Raw genomic sequence first — 17,099 nt, 5'->3', positions numbered from 1 at the left:
CACACACCCCCAATGATGGGATAACATTACACTAACTTTGGTATAAATTAAAAAGATCATCCATTTGAGCCCAATGGAGAGCAAAATAATGCTGCCCTGCCCTCCTTTTGCCTCAAAGGGCACTGTTTCCAGCCTGCTTGTGCTTTAGAAACTCATGCACCAAATGGCACGGTGGCACTATAAGCTTAGCTAGCAGACCTGGGTGGCCAGCAAGTGGGGAAGAGCCACAAGAAGACCACCTGCACCTGAGGGATACCTGACTAACCACCAATGAATGGGAAGCCCATGAGGTGATCAACACTGTGCCATCAAGCTACAGATCTCACATCATCGGATGCCTGTAGGCTATGTATGACCTCACTACCCTGCTTGCAGTTTACATGTGCTTCATTCTCATGTGTGTATTCCTTTGCATACTAGAAGCAAACAAATCTGCATGCTGCCAGATGTTCACTGAACTTATGTTGGGCTTCAGAAAACCAAAGATAATTGGACAGAGCTGGGTCAGGGGCAAATAAAGGGACACCTTGAAAAAATATCACTGTGGCATGGTTAATAAAAACCAAATTTACAATAAGAAAAAATATCAAGGTAAAAATATAGGGCACTCTTTTTGTTTTAAGGGCTCTGTGGAAGCTGGGGATGCATGCAGTTTCACTCAAAAGATAAAAAGCTCTGATAAAGATGGAGAAGTAGAGAACTATGATGGTGATGAAAGGATCTCAAAATATTTGTCCCCAAGACAGCCTTTGTTTGCATTAAGGAATGTTATGAGCACTGCAAAAATTAAAGTAGAACACAGTTTGGACAGGGCACTACATTAAGAGTGATATGTTAGAACCAAGCACAGGAAATTTGGGTAGTGGACATACCAAGCTTACCTGCAGCCTAAATGTGATTCACTGGCAAAACCGCTCACATTCCCTGTTCACAAGCTGGTTCCCTACATTTATTAATTAAGCAGTGTAACTTGAACAATGTTGCTCCCTTTTGAGAGAGTGCAAATTATAATAGAAAGACACTGGCTGACATCTTAACAAAATGCACATAGGATCTGTGGGTATGGGAGTTTCTCAAGACTCCTCAGTACATAGCCAAAGGTGTTCCAAGTTTCTGAGTGCTTGAATTATGCTGGGCATAATCTCCTATTCAATAATATTGTTTTCTTGTCTTGTAGCTGAAAAGTGTTCAACAACTAAAGACTAGCTGATGATACATATAATTCCAATAGTCTGATTGTTCTTACCTATATTTAGAATGTAGAATGTTTGTGTGGTACAAAGAGAGCAACTAATTGTTTGTTATATTGTTTATAAAATACCATGGTATCTCTTGAGCATTATCTGATTGCACTTATACTAACCACTTACAAAATTCCCCCAAAATTTTCTGTTACAGTTGCACAGCTGTGATAGCTACCGGACTATAACCAATAAGTGTACTTTGTGTTTTGAAGTTTCATATCTAAATCACTTAAAAGAAGATTGTTTACTTGTATGATATACTTGGCTCAGTCTTCTCATAGCTGTAAAATGATGATGAAATAATATCCATAGTCTTTTCAGTCCCTTGAATTCATTAGTCCAAGAGTTTTAGACTCTTTTTGAAATATTCTGTCATATTAATGTAATGTGATATTGCTTCTCTTAGAGCTTTTTGACGTTCATAAGAGAAACTCAGCAACTTTCTCCAGCTTTTAACTTTTACATATCCTATCCTATTGGCATAAATTGTTAGGCATTCAATGATCCCTCTAAAGGATCAGACCTGCCAGATTTCAGACAAAGAGTTCTCACTGTGCCATCAAATCGGTGCCTACTCCTGGCAACCACAGAGCCGTGTGGTTGTCTTTGGTAGAATACAGTAGGGGTTTACCATTGCCTCCTCCCGTACAGTATGAGATGATGCCTTTCAGCATCTTCCTATATCGCTGCTGCCCGATAGACTGGGAAACATACCAGCAGGGATTCGAACCGGCAACCTCTTGCTCCCTAGCCAAGTTACTTCCCTGCTGCACCATTAGGTGGTGTTCTCTCTCACTGTAGAGCCAGTTTATAGTGCACACAGCTAATATAAGCGTTGCATTGACTTCAGGGCAGAATATTTGTAGGAGAGCTGCTGCAGCAGTAGTGGCAGAAAGCAGGTCATCTGAAACTGCTGCTTAATCTGCTCCTCTGTGTTGGTTCACTGGCTCCTAAGTCATCGTCGTCCCTGCCCTGGCACAAGTACTGCTGCTGCTCCTCTACTCAGACTCTGCCTAGTGCCCACTGCTGCTCAGAAGCCAATACAAAGCTTCTCCTAGTCTTGCAAATCCAACCTTAATGTGTCAAATTGTATTGATTTGGCACAGAATGCCCCCCAGAATGTGTGTGATGTTTTTTATGTACCAGACTCATTCCTGCCATGACCAATGACAGTAAAAACAGTGGATATTAACTATCCTTAGATAGAGCTCTGGATCTTAGATGTCTATTGAAATTCTCATTCCATAGTGTCATAGCATAGAGCCAGCATAGCTTAGTGGTTAAAGTGTTGGACTAAGACTGGGAAAACCCAAGTTTGAATCCCCTTTCAACCATTAAACTCACTGGGTGAGTCTCGGCCAGTCATGTATCTCTCAGCCTAACCTACCTCACAGGGGTGTTGTGAGGATAAAAATAACCAAATAACCTCTGAGCTCCTTGGTGGAAGATGGGATACAAGTGTAAAAATAAATAAATAGGGTCAGTGTTAGATATCCAAAATAATTTCTTAGCCCTTTTCTTTGCATTTCCTTCACCATCATGTTGTTATATTAAGAGACTTCAGGAAACAATTTCTTCAAACTGTCTCTGGGAATATTTTATCACATTTAAAATGCAGAGATCCATGATCTCCTTTTCCTTTAAGCATTTTAACACATCTGTGGCTTAGATCACAAGTAAAAACATGTTGAGTCACCTCACTCTACTCCTTAGTGAATTTGTCTTTCTGTTATAGAAAACACCACATAAATTAGCAGTGTTTTGAGTCTCTTATGTAGAATAGCCAAACACCAGAATTGATTGAATTAAGGAAAAGGAGAATAACAGATGCTTAGGAAACCCTTGGCCTTGCTGCTGTTAGATCTAGCTAGAAGTCCCTATCTTTTGTTAGTGTGAGGGAAGTTGGATTTTCTTTGACTAGAAACATTCCCTGTTGGTGGTTAAAGAACCTGATAGATGTATGCAGGTATCTAAGCATTTGCTGATGTTGCATCTGATGATTTCCAATGACGTTGAGATGAAGTTCCTCTCAGTATTGTGTTCCGCTCAATATTATCTCAACATTCAATGTTGTCTTCTTCTGAAATACTATCATCTTTGTTTTATTTTAACTTGAATTAATTTTATAATCTTGCTGTCTTAACATGCAGTATTCAATAAAATGCATACAAGCAGCTCCTCCATTCATTATACCATGTGCTTCTGTGTTGGATGTGAGAGGCTTCTTTAAAAAAAAAAAAAGGATGTTATTAGGCACAGCATGAAAAGAATTTCCAGTTTATCTGCCACATTTGAACTGAGCCCACAAGCAGACTGCAGACTAGAAGGACCCGAGTGGAATTGAGAATGGATGGCAGGCCCACAGAGGTTCGCAGGCTCAGGTGGTTTTCAGCCATAAGTTTAGCTTAGCTCTTCCAGTAATTTGTCACGCCTTGGTCTTCTCCTGCTGCGCCAGCACGTGCCGGCTTAGTGTCAGAAAGTCTGTGCACCAGACGGCCACTCAGGCCTAACATCCTGCTGTTCAAGACCAGCGGCTTGCTGTGTCAGTGTGGAATAGAGAGCCCTGGCAACAGCCAAGTGCTGTGCGGAATAAGTATGTCCGTAATGAGATGTGAATGGCATCAGTCAGTCCCTTTTGAATAGGTTCTAGGCGTGTGCCTCCTCTCATAGAAAGTTTGGCAGCCTATTCATTAACAAGAGGCATCAGGAATTCAGCCCATAACAGTAAAGCAGCCTAGATGAGGGACTCAGGCCAGTTGCTTGTACTGTCAGGAATGGGTTTCAAAAGCAAAAAGTAAATAGAAATGTCAGCAGGTGCATTGTATATAATACTGCCCTCATGTTTAGTACGCCACTGTGATGACCAAAAAAAAGTTTATATGAGAAGATTTTTTTCAGCCCTTTCCATGATGTCTACAGTGGGAAAGGCTTGTGGGTGTCCTCATGGAGATGGTTGTCAGAGCATTTAATATTGCCCTGTGAAGGCTTCTGTTAGGCCTTATGTGCAATATACTGCTGCTAAGATTTGGCACTTCCTTTCTGTTCAGTAGTGGTAAAGCTACATAAAGCTACGCTATTTTTACACATTTCAAATGAACTAGGAAAACTTGGAAACTTAATTTAAACTGAGTGTCAGGAAATGACATGTCATACTGCCTATTTGAGTGTTTAATTCATAAAGTCATATATGAGATACTTTAATCCATTGTAGATTTGTTCAAAATGTTATCCTGTTGTTTGAAGTGCATGATTCACCTTCAAAGAAAACAGAAGCTGCACACAAAGAGAGAGATTTGCTCTCTCCACTGTGAAAAGCTACCACAAGCAGGGGTCCTATTAAGACAGCTGGAAAGTTGCTTCAGCTTGTTACGCTTGTAAGTTTTATTGGTGACTGGTTTTTGATTATGCATTTGAATGGTGTGTGTTCCAGGTTGCCGGGTTTTAATTAAAAGGCAATACTGTTGGTTTTAGATGCTTTATTGTCAGCATAATTAAGACTGAAGTGTACATACATTCTTTGGTTTTTTGAATTAGGATACATCATGAAATAAGAAATTTTGGATGCATCAAGCAAACCTTCCAAAACACTTTAAATGTGACTTTAACATACTTAGGAATTCTGATCAGTAATGATATATAATTCTTACTTTAAATAAATTAATCATTTTTCTCATCTTTTTTCTCCTAAAGTCAGCTTATATATATTATAGTTTAAGTAAAATGTACTTCTGTTAAGTGTACTGGCTATAACACTTGTTCTTTGTAATAATTATTGTTTTCATTTATCACTTATAGAGGTCTCTCAGAATCTGTTTGGAAACCATGAGCTTAGTACTATAGCTGAAAAATACTACATTTGTGTTAATAATGCCTATTTAGCTATCAGACATATGTTAATTATTGTAGTACGTGGCTTTGACTGTATATTTTGGCAACTACTGTATGGTTTTCTTTGTAAATTGCATGGACCAAATATAAGTTTGTTTGGGTTTCTGTAATAGTGGCTATGTATACATTTCCTTAACCTGCCTCCTACAGTTATGAAGAAAGAGCTCTGTATCTTGAAGCAATAATCCAGAATCACAAAGAAGTCATGACATTTGAGGATTTTGCTGCTCAGGTCTTCTCTCCCTCTCCCAGTTACTCCCTCAGTGGATGTGGTGAGTTTCAGCACGTTGTTTTTTTGTCATGATTTTAACCACTGAGAAGCACTTGAGCAGCAGATGTACACCTGTTTTTCACTGATAAATGGTTGCAAATTTAAGAAGAGCATTCTCCCTCTGAATTAGCTAATGAATATCAAAAGGAATGATGACATTCATTTTAATTTGTTTTGCATCAGAGCTGTTCACTCAGTTCCTTTCTTCAGCTATCCTGTTAACCCCTGAATCTAGCAAGGTTAATGAACTTTCTCTCACTAATGTGCTCTGGTTCATTCAGGAGTGTGGGCTTCTTGCTGAGCTGAGAATACGTTGTGCAAAAGCTATTCGTAAACCAGTGAATACTTATCGAAAAATAGTTCCTCACAGTAGAAGCCATTGCAACTAATGCTAAATGGGGATTATGCTTCTGCAATACTAGGACCAAGGATTAACAGTGGTGGTGGGAGGGGGGATTGTAAGGATGGTGTTTTTGTCAGGCAGTCGTGTGTGTGTGTGTGTGTGTGAGAGAGAGAGAGAGAGGGGGGGGAGGGAGAGAGAATATTCTATACATTAGAGCTTTTAAAGTTAATAAGAGAGGTTTATTTTAATTATTGTGTTCTTTTAGAAAAAACTTTATGAAATGCACTCTCAAGATTCCTTGCTCTTTCTTACAATCTGAATTGAGGCAAATGCATTTCATAATATAGATTCCTTTATCCCTTGTTTATATCCATTTTGTGAAACTGAGTCTTCCTAATGATATTATGATGCTGTGTTGGATTGTTTATCTCAAATGCTGGTGAATGTTTGGGTGCATCTGTTTTCTTTCTCTTACCCTAACTGACCAACAATCTTTATATCTGAACTAAAAAAATAACAGAAATTAAATTTACTGAAATGAATCACTTTACAAATAAAATCAGACACGCATCACTGTTTAACATTGCTGGCTTTAGTCCTTGAGCTTTCTGAGCTTTGTTAAGAGATAAGAGGTATATGCATGTACTTGTATTGGTCTCCAGTAGCAGCAGGCAGAAGGCTTTGGAGATAAGCAAGCTGGCAGAAGTAAAGAGAAACCAGTGCTATTTACATAATCACACCTCTGCTTCCTGGAGAGGCGTCAAGAGACAGGAATGGCCTCTATTGATCTTTGTTGAACTGGAATACTAAACAACATTAGAAAAGCTTATAAGTAAAGCTTTGATTAATGTTTTCTCTATTTAAAAAATCTGGAGCAGCTGTGAATTTAAATTCTATACGAACAGTGCCAAATTTGGACATATTTTTCAATCTATTTATAAAGTATTATTTTATTCTATTTTTGATATTATCAAGAGATCTAGCTGGGTTCTTAATAACAAATGATAATAATAACGGGATCTTACTAAATTTTAAAATGTTCAGCTCTAATGATCTTTACTGCTTTTTTCTTTATGCTACTTTGCTATATACAGAAGTTGGGCTTCAAAAAATAAAATAAAAAAGTTGGAAAATTGGACGCAGTTCACTAGGAAGCAGCCCCACACCTTGCTGGAAATGTATACAGGAACACACCTGTAGGCTTTGCACAATTCCTTTTTGTCGTGCTGTGGTTCAAGCAGAAGGTCCCTGTGGACTGGGCCCCAACTGCCTAAACTATTTGGAAAGCATATAGCCCAGAATTAGCAGCTGTTTCTATGCTTAGCTTAAATTGTGTTTACTTGTTGATTTAAAATAGTAATAGCCCGCACTTCCATTTTAAACAAAATTTCTAAGGAGGTTTATAATTTATAGTTACAACAAATAAAAAGTATACGAATTACAGAATGACTAAAAGAACAGCACAGATCAAAAGATCAGCAACATTAAACAGATTAAAAGACGTGGGCAAATATATTGGGAGAAGAAAAAAGATCTGGGCAAATAAAAGGGCCTTTGCCTGGTGTTGGAATGACTTGAGGTTTGGCACTAGACAAAGCTTCTTGAACGGAGGTGTTTCACAAATGGGGCACCACCACTGAAACTTCCATTTTCCTTGTTGCCATCCACGTTATCCCTGAAGGGCGGGGCTCTTGGAGAAGGAACTCTGAAAATGACAGCAGCATTCTGGTAGGCTCCGGATATTTTGGGCTTAAGCAATATAGGGTTTTCAGAGCAGCAGAGTTTTCCACAAAATGTTCAGGTGCAGGTTTTGAGCCTTCCCAAATCTGGCTGTATTTAAATTCAAGGTAAGACGAGACCACTGTATATCTTAAGGGCAATCATTAATTTTTCAGCTAAACACGAGTTGCCAATGTAAAATAACGAGGTTCAGTTGCCCAGTTTAATCCAACCCTACAAAATACTCATCCAAATGTGTGTGTGTACCTTACATAAGAACAACCCTGCTGCATCAAGCCAAAGGTCTATCTAGTCCAGCATCCTGTTCCACGCAGTGGCCCCCCAGATGCCTCCAAAAAGCCCACAGGCAGGGGGTGAGGGTTTACCCTCTCTCCTGCTGTTGCTCCCCTGCAATTGGTATTTAGCGGCATCTTGCCTCTGAGGCTGGAGGTGGTTAAAGCCACCAGACTAGTAGCCATTGATAGACCTGTCCTCCATGACTTTATCTAAGCCCCTTTTAAAGCCATCAAAGCTAGTGGCTATCACCACATCCTATGGCAGAGAATTCCATAGGTTAATTATGCACTGTGTGAAAAATTAACTCCAATGCGTTCTGGAGTGTGTTTACATATATTTAACCATTGAGTGCTAAACTGCATGGTAGAGCCTGCTTACATCAGATACATGTGCAAAATTGGGGCTTTGCATAGATGCATCAAAATGTCCATGCATAAAATGCATAGATGCATCAAAATGTCATTATGACACACATTAGTTTTTAGTGCTTTCACATTTGAGGAACACTTTCCAAGCCAACAAATTTATGAATAACACTTACTTTATTCTGTATCATTTTCTGTGTGGTCATCACCATCACATATTTATGAATACACACCTTCCTTCTCCCTCCATATTTCAATTTCATGTAAATTTAGGATTTTTACTTGTAGGTTTTTTGGCCTAGTATGCTTGATCAACTAGTATTAAGAGTGGGATACAACATCACATTTCTCTTATTACATAAGCAAATCAGTATTGTAAGATGAATGATACTCAGAGAGGCGGGTCTCACGATACGTGAGACCTGCTTTTTGCAAAGCTGCAGGGAGAGCAGGCTAAGCCCGTTCTCCCCGCATACAATCGGGCAGGGAGCCCTGGGTGGCCGTATCGGCCATCCACACGATTGCCAGCTCCGTGATGGAGCCGGTGGGGGCCGGGGAGCTCGGGGGGCTGCGCGGCCCCCCCAAGCCCCAGTATGCCCTGCGCAAGCGCACAGGGCATACTGGGGAGACCCCCGGAGCCGGGAGACGGCTTTTCACCTCCCGGTTGGGTCGCTGCAGCTACTCACGATCAGGGAGCCCGGTTTTGCGGAGCACTCGCTCCACAAACCCGGGCTAAGGGCAGGGACACTTAGGCGGGTTACCCGCCTAGGAACCACCGGGCTCGCAGCCGAGCCCGGTGGTTCCCACAATCGGGGAAAATCGGGCTAGGCTTTCCTAGCCCGATTTTTTCCGATCGTGAGAATAGCCCCAGATTCTCCCCACATGGATTGAAACTAATCTGGTTAACACTAATTGAGCCAATTATCAAATCTTTGTAGCCTGAACTGAAACAAAATCAAAACACCCTCAACTGTAACTGAACTACCGCACACGCGCGCACGCGCACACACACACACACACAATGACTTAACTACAACAAAGATATGCGCATTTTGTTCTGTTTGTTTGTTTCTGTTTTTGCTTAATGGCAAACCGGCCTGATTTACAGCAGCCCAGTTGATGGTCAGACCAGTCCGTGCACACCCGTTACATACTACACATATATTGACATAGGCATATGAATGTAAGCTTTGTTTTTAATGCACCTAAAATCACTAGATGTTCTATAAACATTAAAAATAAAACAGGTACTCTCTGCAGGCTTCTAATCTTAAAAGAAGAAGAAGAAGAATTAACTAGCATTGTGCATTTGTATGATTAATGTGCTGCTAATATTCTGAGGCTTTTAACATGTATGTTGTAAAGAAATATACAATTCTGTCCCACTTTTATTGCTCTATTATGAAGCAGCAATGGTACAATGTTGTGCTGCTTTCTATGGCTCTGGTTTTTTGGGGCCAGGCTTTTATGTGCCACCTTTTGCAGAAAGCCTCAGCACAACAGCTTACAACATATTTTAAAACACACTACAATGGCCAACATCCTGACTAACGCTGCTGTTGTTCTTGCTAGTTGCAACATGTGGCATGCCTCATACATTTTGCAGAGAATTTCTGCACCTGAGCATAATTTGGAAAATCTCTGTGATTTAGAACAGTTATACAATCATTTGCATTAGTTTAATTTTGTTTATGGTATAAGCACAGCATTATCACAGCCATGATACATACTACGGGTGTGCACAGACTGGTTGCGGCAGTTCGGTCAGAATTCGGAGGGAACTGTGTTTCTTGAACCAGTTCGGTCAAACACACTGGCTGGGCCGGTCAGGTCGACAAACTGGCTCAAAACAATTCACATTCGAAACACTTGAACCGGCCTGGTTTGCAGTGGCCCAGTTCATAGTTGGACCGATCCATGCATACCCCACAACATACTGCACATATATTGACATAGGCATATGAATGTAAGCTTACAGTATTTGACAGCTTAAAACCCATACTGGAAAACATGTTTTTAAAATCTAAGTTGCAGTTGATCCCTCAAAGGGTTAATTGAAATGGGCACACTTGACTGCTGAGAGGGCTGATCTAATCACAGCCATGTCCAAGTGCATCTGTTCAGTGTGAGGTCATTCACATGCATACTAATGATTTGGAAAATAAAGCATAATGCTCCAAAAAGATAGAGCTAATGCACTTCTTTGCAGAAAAAGCAAGGTACATGCTCAAGCGAAAAATTCCATCTCGTCGTCACCAAACTTAAGGGGAGAAATGATAAAATCCATGGCAAATGTTGCTGATAAGTGGCCTGCTTAATTTTACAGCATAGTCAAGTACCAGAGCTGTTTTTATGTCATTATGGAGACCACTTTCAAGGTTCACAGAACAATCATGCATGTTTTATGTAAACATTAAATATAAACATAAAATTTGATTGCCAGGTTGCTATATTTTTGTTTAATACATAACATAAAATGTTTATTCCCTTTTTATAGAATAATAAAGCAATGAAAGAACAAACCTATTTTAGTATATCTTGCATAATAACTTTACTCTTGGGATACTTAAAGACAGTGCTGCAACCAATCTTGTTTTAAATTATTATAGCAGGTTCTTAACTTGATTTTGCAAACAAAAATAATGTTTTGTTTTGCTAGCTATATTTGTAGTCTATCAGGCAGGTGTTGAACTTATGATGCATCTTCTAGTTTTTTGTACCCTGTGCAGTATGATCTGCAAACATCCAAGCAAGTTTTCTTCAGTAGTGTAAAGGCAATATGGGTATTTGTGGCCAATCAGGAAAGTGTTTCTTGCCCTGGACCTCCCCCAGGGTTGTTTAAAAATCCTCCAGTAGAGCTGCCACCAGTCTCCTCTGTTCTCCTAACATAAAGCCTGGAGAGCCCCTGGTGGCGCAGTGGTAAAACTGCCGCCCTGTAACCAGAAGGTTACAAGTTCGATCCTGACCAGGGGCTCAAGGTTGACTCAGCCTTCCATCCCTCCAAGGTCGGTAAAATGAGTACCCAGAATGTTGGGGGCAATATGCTAAAATCATTGTAAACCGCTTAGAGAGCTCCGGCTATAGAGCGGTATATAAATGTAAGTGCTATTGCTATTGCTACAAAAACCTTTTAAAGAGCATGTAGGCCAAGCAGGCACAAAGGGAGACAGGGTGGAGCACACTTTCAGCCCATATCAAGTTTAAAACAATCAAAATCTAGTTTAAGTAGATATATAAAGCAGGACATTTTACAGGCAAATAAGGCAAAATGGTTAAAATGCACAAGTGAGGTCCCTTTCTTCCTGTCTGGTGTTAGACAGGAGGCTCAGTAGATCTTAGGACTCAAGTTGCAGTTCAGAAACCAAAAGCTTGCGTCATGGTGAAATCTGCACACTCCTAGGAGCCATGCAGAATGGTCTTAGCTAACAAAGATGAACTGACATAAAAGTAATGTTTTGAAACAGCAACCTCGAGTGTCCCTCCAATGACAACCCCCAACTCTTCTAACTTAACGCAAAAGCTGATTGTTTCCTTTATAGGGCAAAGTTTGCAAATTTAGTGTCAGTGGGGAAAGAGGTAAAACCAGCTGCTAATTAAATTATTGTGGATGGGCAAAACATCCTAGGATCCAATGGTTCAGACACTTATTTCAAAAGCTAAAAGACTTTCTCTGTAGTGGCAGGTTTTCAAACAATAGGAGCAATCATTTGCATGAAGTTCTGGTGCCTAAGAGTACTTTAAGGCTGTTCTGGTCTAAGGAGACATACGGAGATCACCTGATTCGCAACAGGCTAGTGAGAGACTTAAGAAATCCACAAAGGGACAGCAAAGCCAGGCCAAAAATGGCTTTTAGAATTGAGGGAAGTTCTGATACGAAACTTAAATGAATGTTTTGGCTGAACAAATGCCCATTCCGCTTCAGTATTTGTAGACTAGATATTATACTGGCTGCCTTTTGGGTGATAGGTTTACTTCATCTGTGGGATGAAACAGAAAACCTAATTCTGTGAACATGCCTACAAGCATGATATGACATGAACAACTGTGCAATACTTCAGTACATTGTGCATAGGTTAGAAGGCTAAACAACTTCGGTTCACATGAACACAGCCCCCTATATGCAATCATGTTGGGGCTCCACCAGGGCTTTGCATGTGGGGGAGGGGGGGAGATTCCAATAATCACCGATCACACATGATTGAAGGTTGTGCCAGGAACACACCACCATGTATTTTAATAACATTGGGACAGGCACAGTCTCAGCACTCTGACATGATTGTGCATAGGGGGGCATATTCATGTGAACTAGTCCAATATGTTGTACAAATGTACAGGTATCTGTACATGTGTTTGTGTGAATGACTGTACCTGCATTCATGTTAAGAGTGAACCTGGGTACATGCCCACTGAAATTCAGGATGCAGATAAGAAGTATGCTGCTATACCTGTGTTCAACATAACATGTGAATAACTATGCCTGTGTACAGATCTGTACCTGTGTACACTGTATATTGATTGTACAACTGCTGACTATGAAGTTTGAATAGGGCTTTGGTGTCATACAAATATAGGGAAAGTAGTCTAAGTGCCAAAGTCAGTTTTGCAGTTCCGTATGGTACTAGGGATGTGCTCGAAGCATTTTGGAGCCTCTATTTCAAGGCACTGAAACACTTTGAGCATTGTTTCAGCAGGGCAAGCAAGTCACTTTAACAGTGGTCATGTTGCCAATGATCAGAAGATAGGTAAGGCCATAGTAGCACTGGGCAAGTGCAACTGAATTTGGTGCCCGCCTCAGGCATCCAGAGGTCTTGGGCTGCCTTTGGTTCCATTGTGTACAATGAGTTCCAACAAGTGCAAGAACTTCCCTGTTCTCTTTCGTGAGGGGGGCAGAAGAATGGAGGGGAGAAACCGATCCTCAGTTTCTTGCATAGTATGTCTTGCAGTTGGTGTTTCCTGTCCCTAGATACCTCTTCCCTGACTACCTAATTCAGGAGAGTAATTACTTCCTGAACAATGTTCCCCAAAAAGGTACTTGATGATGTTTTGGTCACAGCACAGAGTTAGGCCAGAGGTGATCTAGTTGACACTGTATACTTAGGCTTCCAAGAAGCTTTTCACAAAGTCCCTCATCAAAGGCTCTTGAAATTAGAGAATTAGGGGACAGGTTCAATCATGGATTGGTAACTGACTGAAGGACAGGTAACAGTGTAGGAATAAATTGACAGATTTCACAATGGAAAGATATAAAAAGTGGAGTCCCCCATGGATCTGTATTGAGGCCAGCACTTTTTAATGTATTCATAAATGATCTAGAAATTGGAGTAAGCAGTGAGGTGGCCAAATTTTGCAGATGACACTGAACTATTTAAGGGTAGTGAAATCCAAACATATTGTGAGGAGCTTCCCAAACTAGATGAATAGGCAACAAAATGAAAATGCAGTTCAGTGTAAGTATAAAGTGATGCACAGTCAAAAATAAATAAATCACAACTTCATATATAAACTGATAGGGTCTGAGTTGTCAGTGACTGACCAGGAGAGGGATATTGGGGTTGTGTGGACAATTCATTGAAAGTGTTGACTCAGTGCTCAGCAACTATGAAAACAGCAAACTCCATGCTTGGGATAATTAGGAAGGGGATTGAAAAGAAAACTGCTAATAATTATAATGCCATTATACAAATCTAAGATGTGGCCACATTTGGAATACTGTGTACAGTTCTGGTCACCATATCTCAAAAAGGATATTATAGAACTAGAAAAGGTGCAGAAGAGGATAACCTCAATAACTGGGGATCTAGAGCACATTACTTATGAGGTAAGTCTACAAAATGTGGAGCCTCTTAGTTTAGAAAATAGGCTACAGAGGCAGTGATCTTCACTCCTTTTGTGGCAGGGGCTGCTGGTGTGTCCCCCCCACAATGCTAGAATCAATGTTCATCCCATGAAACTGTTTGCTAGACTATTTAGTACTGACAAAAGGAAATAATTTTTCACACAGTACATAATCTATGGGATTCTCTGCCACAGGATGTGTTGTTGGCTATCAACTTGTATGACTTTAAGCAGCGGGTAGACAGATTCATAGAGGACAGGTCTATCAATGGCTACTAGTCTTGATAGCTATAGGCTACCTCCAGGTTCAGAAATAAGATGCCCCTGAACATCAGTTGCAGGGGAGCAACGGCAGGAGAGGTTGATCTTTGATGTGATCCCAGTGTATTCACACCACGGGATACGCGTCTGCACAGGAGACCACTCGTGAAGATTCTAAAAGCTTCATGTGGCACTCCTGACTCCGCCCATGGCATGCATGCATCCATCAATATAGGCAGTCGGAGCACCACTGTCCTCAGTTCCTTTCTGACCGCCAACCAGTACAGACGCCTCGGAAAGTTCTTCTGCTTCGTTGGGGTTTGCCACCTCAACCATTTGGATAAGTGAGAGAGAAAAGATATACATACATATCTTCGAGAAGATAGATAAATAGATATCTTCAAGGAATATAGATATAGATATAGATATTTATTCGAGAATATTGTAGGTTTCTTGTTTGTTGGACAGTTTTCATGACAGACAGAAAGAAAAATAGTGTGGGAAATGTAACACTGCTTTCCTCTCATCAGATTGATATTCTCTGAGCCTTCTCTGTTTAGGAGAAGAACATAATACTGAAAACTGTAAGATTTGTCAGGAGTTTTCTAAACATACTCGGAAAATTAGACTTTTGAGGTTGAAGGAACGCTCTTTACAATTTGGCACTAAAACCATTATCGATGTTGAGTTCAACGGCCACCCCAGAATAGAAACCGGTTGATCCTTCAACATCCAAAAATGCGACCCCATCTGCAAAGTCCTTAAGTAAGGAAAAAACAAGGTCGACATCGACTCTGAGCCCGAAATCCAGTCACCCTTCAACACTGATGCAGGTCTCAAAGGAAAGAGCACTGAAGCCCTCTTCCCCAACCTCGAAAGAGGTTAAATCGAGAAAGGCTAAAGCTGAATTGAAATGTAGAGCTGTCTCTTTGTCCTCCACTTCGATGTCTGCTCCCCAAAAGAAGTCGAAGATGGACTCAATGTCAAATATCTTGGTGTTGGAGAAACCTTTGACATCGAAGCAGTCGATGTTGCTGAAATCTTCAAAGTCCAAACACCTGTTGACACCATTGAAGCCGAAAGAAGTACCAATATCGAACAAGTTGATGTCAAGAAATGGGTTGTCGTTGGTACCAAAATCTACGATTCCGAAGTTTAGAATTGTGATAAAGGAGGTGCGAAATGAAGGGATGTTAACACTGGATTGTCTGACAACCACTCATTCGCTGTCAGTAACGACAGAGATTCCTCCATGTAATATATTGGCACTGCCTTCAAAAGGTAACATAGCAGTGTCTCAGGGTGCATACCCTTTTTCTCCACCCCATCCAAGTATTATTTACCTCAGTGATACTGAAGATGTGGTTGAAGTTCCAAGGACCCCATCTTTCTCCTCCATCACTCATGGCTGTTTAATTCAGGATGAGAGACAAAATCTGATTAAATTGAAAACTGAAAAACCCTGGAGTGCACATTCCTACCACCCCATATGCCCTGCTTCCTAACAGTCGTATCAGGGAGGAGGTGATTGTGCCCATCAGAGCAAGCCCTATCAGACTTTCCAATCAATAACCCATCTGTCTTTTGGAGGGTTTACTCATACTGATTGTTATGTGCAACCCTTACATGTGGTGTGCTACACTGACCCAGTCAGGGATGAAGGCATCTTTTTACACCCGCATGATTTCCATCATCCCAGAGAGGTTACATATACAGTCACCTCAGGTTCAGTGTCATTCCATACGACTCAAGCTACCATGTCAATGCAAACAGATTCTGAGTCGCCCCTTGCACCAACCACTCCGTCAAACCCACAGTTTCCAGTGCAACCTGTTCCTCCAGCGTTACAGCCAGTCTTGCCAGTTGACCCTCAAAGTCCAGCTTCAGTACTCATAGAGCATATGCCACGAGGTGCCCCATCATCTGATGGGCATTCTCTCACCCCGGGGATCCTGCACCAGATTCAGACACGGACTCACAAACCCCATCAGAACCATCCCCAGTCGATGAGGTGCTTAAGAAGGCCTCTGATTCACCCAAGGAGGAATATAAGAATTATCATATCTTGATTGCCAATATGGCCAAAGACTTCAGCCTTAGCCATAAACAAGTTACTGAAAATATTGAAAACCTTGTTTATAAGTTCTTGCAAACTGCAAAAACCTCCCAACCTACTGCATTACCTATGTTACCCGTACTGCTACATGCCTCTAAACAGGCTTGGAAGAAGCTGTCTACTACAGCCCCCACTTCCAGGTGGCTTGAAATTATGTATAAAGTCCAAGAAGAAGTTTGTGAATACCTTTTTAAACACCCACAACCCAACTCGTTGGTGGTAACTATTCATCATCTTCCCACTTGGGTAAACCACATGCAGTCCCAATTGAAACAGAGGGTCGTAAGTTAGACTCCCTTGGAAGACATTTGTATTCAACTAGCACACTGGCTATGTGTATAGTCAACTACACTGCGTGTATGTCACGTTACCAACACTCTTTGTGGGAGGAGCTCGCTGAAGCCAAGCTGGAAGATGTGCAGGCAAAAATTAAGGAGATACAGATCAGATCAACTCATATTACTAGACAACAAATTAGCATGGCAAGCCATCTGATGGACTATGAGTCAAAGAACATGGCAAGTTTGATAGCCTTGTGACGTCATGCCTGGTTTCACTTCTCTACCTGTACATTGCAATATGAGACTAGGGAGAAAATTGAGAACTTACCCTTCGAGGGTGAAGGTCTCTTAACTCTGAAACTTATGATACCTTAGAGAAGTTGAAGAAATCGAAATTGACTGTGGAGTCATTTACGGTCCTAACTACTCAATCCAGCTATCAATCTAGACACAAGCCTTCCTATGTACCTAATGCTCCA

At 40.9% G+C, this 17,099-nt stretch overlaps 1 protein-coding gene across 9 annotated transcripts in view; it reads left to right on the top strand.

Moving 5' to 3' along the window:
- RALGAPA2 (Ral GTPase activating protein catalytic subunit alpha 2) overlaps nucleotides 1-17,099 on the top strand; it is a 343,889-nt gene that overhangs the window by 296,408 nt on the left and 30,382 nt on the right. For 8 of the 9 annotated variants that reach the window (XM_053246348.1, XM_053246346.1, XM_053246353.1 and 5 more), the window contains one exon: nucleotides 5,283-5,404. The exons of the other annotated variant lie outside the window; for it this stretch is intronic. In XM_053246348.1, the coding sequence (XP_053102323.1) occupies nucleotides 5,283-5,404 (122 nt within the window). The remainder of the gene's footprint in view (nucleotides 1-5,282; nucleotides 5,405-17,099) is intronic. 9 annotated transcript variants of the gene reach the window in all.

Source organism: Hemicordylus capensis, chromosome 4 (genome assembly GCF_027244095.1).
Source record: "Hemicordylus capensis ecotype Gifberg chromosome 4, rHemCap1.1.pri, whole genome shotgun sequence".
NCBI classification, from domain to species: Eukaryota; Metazoa; Chordata; class Lepidosauria; order Squamata; family Cordylidae; genus Hemicordylus; species Hemicordylus capensis.
This window is presented reverse-complemented; position numbering and strand designations above follow the sequence as displayed.